Raw genomic sequence first — 9,533 nt, 5'->3', positions numbered from 1 at the left:
TTTTACATTTAGCACTTTGATTCATTTTGAGTTAATTTTTGTGTATGGTGAAGTAACAGTCCAGCTTCGTTCTTTTGCACGTGGATATCCAGTTTTTCCAGCTCTATTTCTTGAAGAAACTATTCCTTCCTCATTCACTTATCTTGACACCCTTATCAAAAATCAATTGATCATAAATGTGAAGGTTTATTTCTGGATTCTGAGTTCCTGATTCTGTTCCATTAACGTATACATCTATTGTTATGCCAGCACCATGCTTTTTGTTAGCTTTGTTTTGAGATCAAGAAAAGTGAGCCCTCCAATTTGTTCTTTAAAGGATTTTGGACTATTCTGAGTCCCCTGTATTTCCATATGAATTTTAGGATCAGTTTGTTAGTTTCTACAAAACATTCAGTTGGGATTTTGAGGGGTGAGTGTATTGAATCTATAGATCTGGGGAGTATTGCCATCTTAATATTAAGTCTTCTGAACCATGAACATGAGTTGTCTATTTATGTCTCCTCTTATTTTTTCAACATTTTGTTTTGCACTTTTTATTTTTTAAATTTTAACAAAGATTTTATTTATTTGAGACAGAGAGAGAGCATGTGCGCACAAGTGGGGAGAAGGATCAGAGGGAGAGGGTGAGGCAGATTCCCCACAGAGCAGAGAGCCTGACGTGGGGGTCCATCACAGGACGCTGAAATCATGACCCAAACTGAAGGCAGACACTTAACCAACTGAGCCACCCAGGTGCCCCTGTTTTGCATTTCTTAAACTTATTCCTGGATATTTTATTTTTGATCCTAATGTCAGTGGAATTTTTTTTTTCTTATTTTTGGTTAATTGCTACTGTATAGAAGTACGATTGATCATGTATCTTTCGGTATCTTTCAATCTTGCTAAACTTATTTATTAGTTTTAAGAGGTTTTTAGTTAATTCCTTGGGATTTTCTATATATGAGATTATATTATCTGCAGATAGAGATAGTTTTACTTCTTTCCAATCTGGATGCCTTTTATTTAATTTTCTTGTCTTAAGGCTCTGGCTAGAACCTGCAATAAATTGTTAAATAGAAGTGGTGAGAATCCTTGGACGGTGCTGGACATCCTTGCCTTTTTCCTGTCAATTTACAGGGCCTGCAAGATAGTCTGCAAAAATGAAAATGTTGGGACTACAGTGTAGATTTCTTTTTAAAGATGGCATACATTAAAATTTGTATATTTCAATAGTTTATATAAATGTATTTCATAGAATACATATAATGTTCTCTGAGGGCAGGTGCTATTATGATCCTTGAATTAAAACCTGTCTTTGTTACGTAAAATAAATGTATCATTAGTCTGGGAGGGTCTCTGTCTGCAGGCTGTTTTAGGACGTAAACACATCTTTTACATCTTGTCCTTACAGCAGTCTTGGGGTGCAGATATGACCTTCAATACCATGGGTGGGGAAACTGACTCACAGTAACTAAATTTTATGAGTGAGTACCAGAGCTGGTTTTAAAATCAGACTGAGATCTGATTTTAAAAGCCATGCTCGCTCTTCCCATTCTTCCACACTGCTTTTCAAATTGATGGCAAAACCTTTCCTCTTTAGAAAATTCTGTACAGTAAGTATTATGTAGGGCTCATCTAGAATACTAAAATATAATCAAAGTACCCAAAAAACTGCATGTCATAATTTTTGACTTTTTAAAATCACTGTTTATTCCATTTGGTAGAGTATTTTTTTTCCATACAAATATTTGCAACAATTTTGAATTCCCCAAAACCATACATAGACGATAAATACCATGCTATTAAAGTATTAAATTTGTACAAAAATACTTTACAGCTTAATACTTGTTTGTTACAAATAAAAATACATATTTAAGTGACTCGTGATCTTCTTTTTCTCTTAACATGATTCTGCTTTATACTCTCTTGCCCTGGCGGGTTGTGAAATATGTCCGAAATAATATATTTCTCTGCACAAAAAGGTGAGCTTTCTCCTTAAACAAAGGACACAGTGTTCAAATGCTTTACCTAAGCAGTTGTTGGAACCATTGACCAAAATGAAAATGTTTGGAAAATAATCATTTCAATATGGAGATTCTACAATCAATATACAGATCTATTTTTTTTAAATATTCACCAAATAACAGTTATTAGCGTAACTATTCAAAAGATCTGAACAAATGAGAACAGTTGCTGACGAACATCTTAAAAGCAACTGTCACAGTTTATTGCTTTGAGGGATGGTAATAATTGGCAATGCATTTTTGTGGAAAATGTATTTACAATTTCAGTACAGTAGCATGGCTCAGAACAAAAGACAGTCCCGTGTCATCTCAAACGTACATGTGCTGTCCACCCCTCTATAACCAGTTTTCAAAAACATGGCAAGCAAGATGAGTTTGATCTGCCTATCATTAAGATAAATCTCACTGTAATAGACTCTTCATTCTCTCTTAAATTCTTAGTCTGGAGTTTTAAAAATAACTACTTCTCAGTGATACTAAGCACGCTAATCCATTATCAGAGATTCGCAGCTATTAAAAGTGTGTCCTTAAAAAAAAAAAAAAACAGGTCACAAGACATATCCTGTTTGTTAATTTGTTGCATAGGGAATTAGCATACATCTTAGTTAAAAATCATTCCTATATTGGGGCAAAACATTTACCACCACCTATTATGGTCTCCTACGTGCATCATTGCTGAAACATTTCAAATAATGTTACACCTGGACCCCTCCCATGGCAGCAGTCCCAGCTGCGTCTCAAACTCCAGTTCCCCTAGGAGAGCCAGCTTTGTGACAAGCCTTGTTGGTCAGGTTCTTAACGCTGACGGCTTCATAGTAAGAAACTGTGATTTCAAAGTGAATTAAGGAAATTGTCATAGAGAATATTTTCAAACAGACATTTCTCTTTTTAAAAAGTGACTGGAAGATGAACTTGTAAAAAACTTCCTCTGATGTTAATTGGGGGGAAGGGGCGTTTTCCTTTTCTCTATCATTGGGCCTGGCAGGGAACGGCCTGCCATCCACCATAGCGGTCACTAAGAAAGAAACCTCTTCAGCTTGAAAGGGGAAGTGAACATGAGCCATGAGAGAGATTTAAAAGACCCCTGTGCTTGCGGTTAATGCCACGTGATATCTGTGCTTTAAATGCCACAGAAATCTCAAAGGGATTTTTTTTAGCACCATGTAGATATTGTCTTTTGTCCTGCTTTATAAAAAGCATCGCTATAATGTGTTAGTGGGTTCTCGTATCTCCAAATTACCACCATGACTAGGCTGTTGGAAAAAAGCACTGTTCTGTTCACTCCATTCTCCTCCCGGTAGAGTCTGTTCTATAGACTTCTGTGAAGCCAGTGGGTTTCTACTAATAACCAAGTCCAGCTTATTACCAGATTCTGCTATGAGGGGCACAACAAGGCAGCAGTCAAAGTCTCTCGTTCGGACATGATTAACCTGAAAAATCAAAAACAGCCATTTTGAATTACAGTTGTAATTCTCCACACCGAGTAACACTTCCCGTGTAACAAGTTCCCTGAAGATGCCTAAAGGAGCAGCCTGTGCTGAGAGGTCTAGCCCTTCTCTGACCACCAAAGGAGGTGGCCATTAGCTGACTTATTCTTTGCTACTAAGTCATAAAGCCCTTGAGAGCTGGGAACAGGGACATATCCCAACATCCCCAGTCTGGGCAGGCTGCCTTGCTCATGCTCCAAGGGCTGAACATTGCCCCCAGTTTCCAGATGAGGTAAATGAGTCAGAGTGGTGAAGAGATTTGTCTCAGAAGAGCGGTTGTTAAGTGGTCCAGCTCGGATGGGCTCCCAGGCAGTCTGGCTGACTCCGAAGTTATGCTTTTGACCATGATGTTGAACTGCCTCTCAGAAGTGAGCCCATCCCCGTCCTCAGCTCGTACATGTGCTCGTCTTCTTTCATTTCTTCTTACTCTTCGCCCGCAAGAGGTTTCAACCCATTTACTAGCTGCTTCCACTCTTTGCCTTTCACACTCAATCTTCTCACGTCTGGAACCTGACACTTATACTGTACCATTGACCCCAACTGTCCAATACCCGAATGGTATCTCCAGGTCTCGTCCGCTTTGGCCTTTAGCACTGGCTGCACTTCACGCCCGCTTACCCTGAAAACTCCTTCCTTGGCTCTTCGTGACACCACTTTGTTTTGATCCCCTTACCATTTGATTCACTTTCAGTTCTTTTCTGCCTTTATCTCTTCCTGTCCTTCAGGTTTGTTTTTCTCAGGATTCTAGCCTTGATTCTCTCCTCTTTCTTACTGTAAGCCCACCATAGGTAACTGTATCCAAACGCATGCCTTCAGTGTCCTCAATCTCCTAAATCTGGCTCTAACAGCTCTGCTGGGCTCTAACATCTCTTCTGAGCAACGGCTCCAAACTGCCCCCTGCCCCCAAGGCTGCTCTGCCAGGATGCATTGAAGGAAAAAGGACTCAGGTCTGACACAGGCATCTGGTCTCCTTCCCTGCGGTCTCCCCCCTCCCCATTCTACTCCAGTCCACCTATAGTATTATTCTATTGTGCTCTCAATTACAAACGATGTCATTATTCTGCTTAAGAAGTTGATATCCTTGAGGGTTAAGTCCAAGAGCTTTCTCATAGCATTCAAGGCCCTCACAGTCTGAATCCAATCTACTTTTGAATAGCCTCACTGTCTATGGAAGGGGGGACAGCACATCCCCAATTTAGGGATTGGGAAGAGGCACATAGTGGTTAAGTAACCATTAATTCAGCAAATATTTATTAATTCAGCAAATACTAGAGTAGCTGCGAAAAATGAAGGCATCCCATAATGCCAAGATAAGACCAACTGTTCTGCTGCCATCGTAAAAATCATCACCAGAATTTGTTTTAAAACTACCTAACTGATCAGTTATAACGTGCCTTGGTGAACACGTGTTGGAAAGCCAACTGCCCTCGGTACAGCCTCATGCTCTGAAAGTCAACTCTTTGGTTCTAGACTCATTCCAGCTAAACACATTCTCAAGACTGATGTCAACCCTCTCTTTTGCCTACAAAATGCTATTCCTAAAAACTGTGAATAAAATCAGGGATGGGCTTGGCTCACTGAAATTATTCCTGACCATGACAGCATTCCGCTCACCAAATAAGATCTGGCTTTTCGCTTCCAGAGAAATTGTGTGAGATATTGAGATATCAAGTACTGTACAAGGAGAAATGGGAGCATAAGTTCTCAAGAAGTTTATAATCTGCTGGGAAACATATACAGAGAACCAGACAATTTTGATAACTGGTAAATTCAACCCAAGGATAAAGTTTCTATCCCATATAGGAAGGGCCCCTAATCTCATCTTGAGGCCAAGAAGGATGGGTAGGCATCGATCGAGTAAGACTTTGAGAAGTGAAATTAAGCAAAAAGGCCACCTGCGGTCTTACCTGTAAGAGTCTATCATAGGGCTTTAAGCCACCAAGATCTCCTGGCCCAGCTGGGCGAATATTTTTGACATACACTCCTTTCTCCAGCAAGCCATCGGCGACGCTGAACCCAAAGTCCTCCATATCAGAGCTCTTGTACAGGGTCACCTGGAAAGTGAGAGCATGCGAAGGACACATTCAGCTTGGCTGCAGACTTTTGTGTGTGAAACTTCTTGTCCAGCAATCTTTGCAAATTAATTTACTCAGTAACATCATAGACTTGTAATATATTAGGCAGCTCCTTTTTCCCTTCTCAGAGAATAGGCTTGGAATTTGTAAGTCCCACCCAGAACTGAGAAGGAAGGAGAAGGGAAAAAGCTCTTCTCCCCTCCCCCCCCACCCCCGCCCCACGCCCACCTCAGGCAGGTGCACTTCTCTGTTTTCTTGGAGCAGCATGCTGCTGTCTGAAGCAGCCAGCAGCAGACCATTGCACCTGCTGGGTGTCAGGACAAAGCCAAAGGCCCTTCCTTCCTGCCCATCCTGCCTGATGCTGCTCTGGATACAGTGCTCAGCATATCACCCACCTTCCTTTGAGCAAATGCCCGCCTGGAGTCCATCATTTTATTTGTTATGATATTCCAATCAGAATGTCAGTACTGACAGCAAATTGAGCTAAAAGACCTGAAAGTGTTCTTGTAACCAACATCTTCCTCTGGGGTCCAGCTTGACTAGCAACCAGGCTTTGGTTTAGCAACTCAAGTCCTTCACCCTTCTCGGCTATGGGCCTCACTGGTGCCCTCTGCTCCTATGGCCACCTGCCAGCCAAAGCTTCCCCCGATCCTCGTGCCTCCATCTGACCACCTGGAAGAGTTAGTCTGAGGCTCAGACATTCAGCCAATCATGCAAACATTCACCAACTGTGGACTGAGTCCCTACCCTGTTCTAAGCATGGCTCTGGGTGCTGGGGGACAGCAGTGAACGAGAAAGAGAAAAAAAGGTTGCCTTCCAGAGGCAAACACATTTCTGTGTAATATTTACAGATCACCTGCTGACCGGGCAGGCATATGAAGCACTTGGTGCTCATTTAATGTCTTAAGCTGGTCACTGATGTCACTAGGTTTTGCCTGATGCCCTCCATACAAACAGATGCCCTCTTCAAGTACTGATCTGGGCTGATACATTGTTTTACTCTAATTGCTTTAAAAAAAAGGATTTTATTTTCACCGAACTACATGAATATTTTCTTGTAAAATAGTAAAAACTTCAGGGCTCCAGAGGGCCAAAGGTAGAGATAAAACAGGTCCATTTTTTATAATCAGCTATTTTATTTCACAGAAGTAGAAAATGTTGAAGGAACTACAAAAAATTTGTTTGTTAAGTGTTTCTTGTAAAATAGTAAAAACTTCAGGGCTCCAGAGGGCCAAAGGTAAAGATAAAACAGGTTCATTTTTTATACCCAGCTATTTTATTTCAGAGAAGTAGAAAATGTTGAAGGAACTACAAAAAATGGTGTTAGTGTTTTTGTTTGTTTTTTGTTTGTTTGTTTTTGCTAGGCTAAGAGCTAAAATATCAAGCTGGCCGAGTCTATACTACTCACCAGGCAGCTCTCGTGGTTATTGCCATATTAGAGGTGAGGAAATTCAGTTTTACAGAGGTTAAGTCATTTGCCCAAGGTCACAAAGGTAATGAATAGTGGGGCCCTGTCTGTCTGATTCCAGACACTAAACACTTAACCATTCTACACTACTGCCACTCAAAATGCTTTATTTTCTAGGTTCTAAGATATGCTTTATTTTTCATATTTTAAAATCTCTGAAATCAGGTGTGTTTCATAATCCATGGCCCCTTAGAGCCTATGAATTAAGATATATAAATGTTTGGGGCACCTGGGTGGCTCAGTGGGTTAAGCCTCTGCCTTCGGCTCAGGTCATGATCTCAGGGTCCTGGGATCGAGCCCCACATCGGGCTCTCTGCTTGGCGGGGAGCCCGCTTCTCTCTCTCTGCCTGCCTCTCTGCCTACTTGTGATTTCTCTCTCTGTCAAATAAATAAAATAAAATCTTAAGGGGCGCCTGGGTGGCTCAGTGGGTTAAGCCGCTGCCTTCGGCTCAGGTCATGATCTCAGGGTCCTGGGATCGAGCCCCGCATCGGGCTCTCTGCTCGGCAGGGAGCCTGCTTCCCTCTCTCTCTCTCTCTCTGCCTGCCTCTCTGCCTACTTGTGATCTCTCTCTGTCAAATAAATTAAAAAAAAAAAAAAAGATTTAAAATCTTAAAAAAAAAAAGATATATAAATGTTCTACTGCCACCTGCCTCTTTCCTACAAGGGCACTAGAAGGAAACGGGCCACAAGTCTGTTGCAACTTTGCTTTAAGAGGAAAAAAAATGTACTTTGCAAGTTCAAGTGAGGTCCAGAAACACCACCATGTCTCAGGAGCATGTTAAAATGCAATCTATACTTTTAATGCCATTCCGATCAAAATCCACCGGTATTTTTCAAAGAACTGGAGCAAATAATCCTAAAATTTGTATGGAATCAGAAGAGACCCCGAATTGCTAAGGAAATGTTGAAAAACAAAAACAAAACTGGTGGCATCACGTTACCTGATTTCAAGCTTTACTACAAAGCTGTGATCACCAAGACAGCGTGGTACTGGCATAAAAACAGACACATAGACCAGTGGAACAGAGTGGAGAGCCCAGACATAGACCCTCAACTCTATGGTCAAATAATCTTCGACAAAACAGGAAAAAATATACAATGGAAAAAAGACAGTCTCTTCAATAAATGGTGCTGGGAAAACTGGACAGCTATATGTAGAAGAATGAAACTCGACCATTCTCTTACACCATACACAAAGATAAACTCGAAGTGGATAAAAGACCTCAACGTGAGACAGGAATCCATCGAATCCTAGAGGAGAACATAGGCAGTAACCTCTTCGATATCAGCCACAGCAACTTCTTTCAAGATATGTCTCCAAAGGTCAAGGAAACAAAAGCGAAAATAAACTTTTGGGACATCATCAAGATCAAAAGCTTCTGCACAGCAAAGGAAACAGTCAACAAAACAAAAAGGCAACCCACGGAATGGGAGAAGATATTTGCAAATGACAGTACAGACAAAAGGTTGAAATCCAGGATCTATAAAGAACTCCTCAAACTCAACACACACAAAACAGATAATCATATCAAAAAATGGGCAGAAGATATGAACAGATACTTCTCCAATAAGGACATACAAATGGTTATCAGACACATGAAAAAATGCTCATCATCACTAGCCATCAGGGAGATTCAAATTAAAACCTCATTGAGATATCACCTTACACCAGTTAGAATGGCAAAATTAGCAAGACAGGAAACAATGTGTGTTGGAGATGTTGTGGAGAAAGGGGAACCCTCTTACACTGTTGGTGGGAATGCAAGTTGGTGCAGCCACTTTGGAGAACAGTGTGGAGATTCCTCAAGGAATTAAAAATAGAGCTTCCCTATGACCCTGCAATTGCACTGCTGGGTATTTACCCCAAAGATACAGATGTAGTGAAAAGAAGGGCCATCTGTACCCCAATGTTTATTGCAGCAATGGCCACGGTCGCCAAACTGTGGAAAGAACCAAGATGCCCTTCAACGGACGAATGGATAAGGAAGATGTGGTCCATATACACGATGGAGTATTATGCCTCCATCAGAAAGGATGAATACCAACTTTTGTAGCAACATGGATGGGACTGGAAGAGATTATGCTGAGCGAAATAAGTCAAGCAGAGAGAGTCAAGTATCATATGGTTTCACTTATTTGTGGAGCATAACAAAGAACATGGAGGACATGGGGAGATGGAGAGGAGAAGGGAGTTGTGGGAAATTGGAAGGGGAGGTGAACCATGAGAGACTATGGACTCTGAAAAACAACCTGAGGGTTTTGAAGGGGTGGTGGGTGGGATGTTGGGGGAACCAGGTGGAGGGTAATAGAGAGGGCACGTATTGCATGGAGCACTGGGTGTGGTGCAAAAACAATGAGTACTGTTAGGCTGAAAATAAACAAATAAATTAAAAAAAAAAAATGCCGAGTCTCAGACCTTGCCCTGACTCACTGACTTGGCCACTGCAGATCCCTGGGTATCCCTGCTTGGTGTGGTTCTGTGCATACAAGGGGGCTATC

The 9,533-nt window shown here is 41.3% G+C and overlaps 1 protein-coding gene across 1 annotated transcript in view; it reads right to left on the bottom strand.

Moving 5' to 3' along the window:
* Positions 1-721: 721 nt before the first annotated feature.
* GRIP1 (glutamate receptor interacting protein 1) overlaps positions 722-9,533 on the bottom strand; it is a 241,064-nt gene continuing 232,252 nt past the window's right edge. Inside the window, exons 23-24 of the mRNA XM_046011787.1 lie at positions 5,398-5,544; positions 722-3,433 (exon numbers count right to left, since the gene is read on the bottom strand). Of these exons, the coding sequence (XP_045867743.1) occupies positions 3,206-3,433; positions 5,398-5,544 (375 nt within the window). The 3' untranslated portion in view covers positions 722-3,205. The remainder of the gene's footprint in view (positions 3,434-5,397; positions 5,545-9,533) is intronic.

This window comes from Meles meles, chromosome 7 (assembly GCF_922984935.1).
Source record: "Meles meles chromosome 7, mMelMel3.1 paternal haplotype, whole genome shotgun sequence".
Lineage (NCBI taxonomy): Eukaryota > Metazoa > Chordata > Mammalia > Carnivora > Mustelidae > Meles > Meles meles.
The sequence above is the reverse complement of the archived record's forward strand: the minus strand, read 5'-3'. Positions and strand labels throughout refer to the sequence as shown.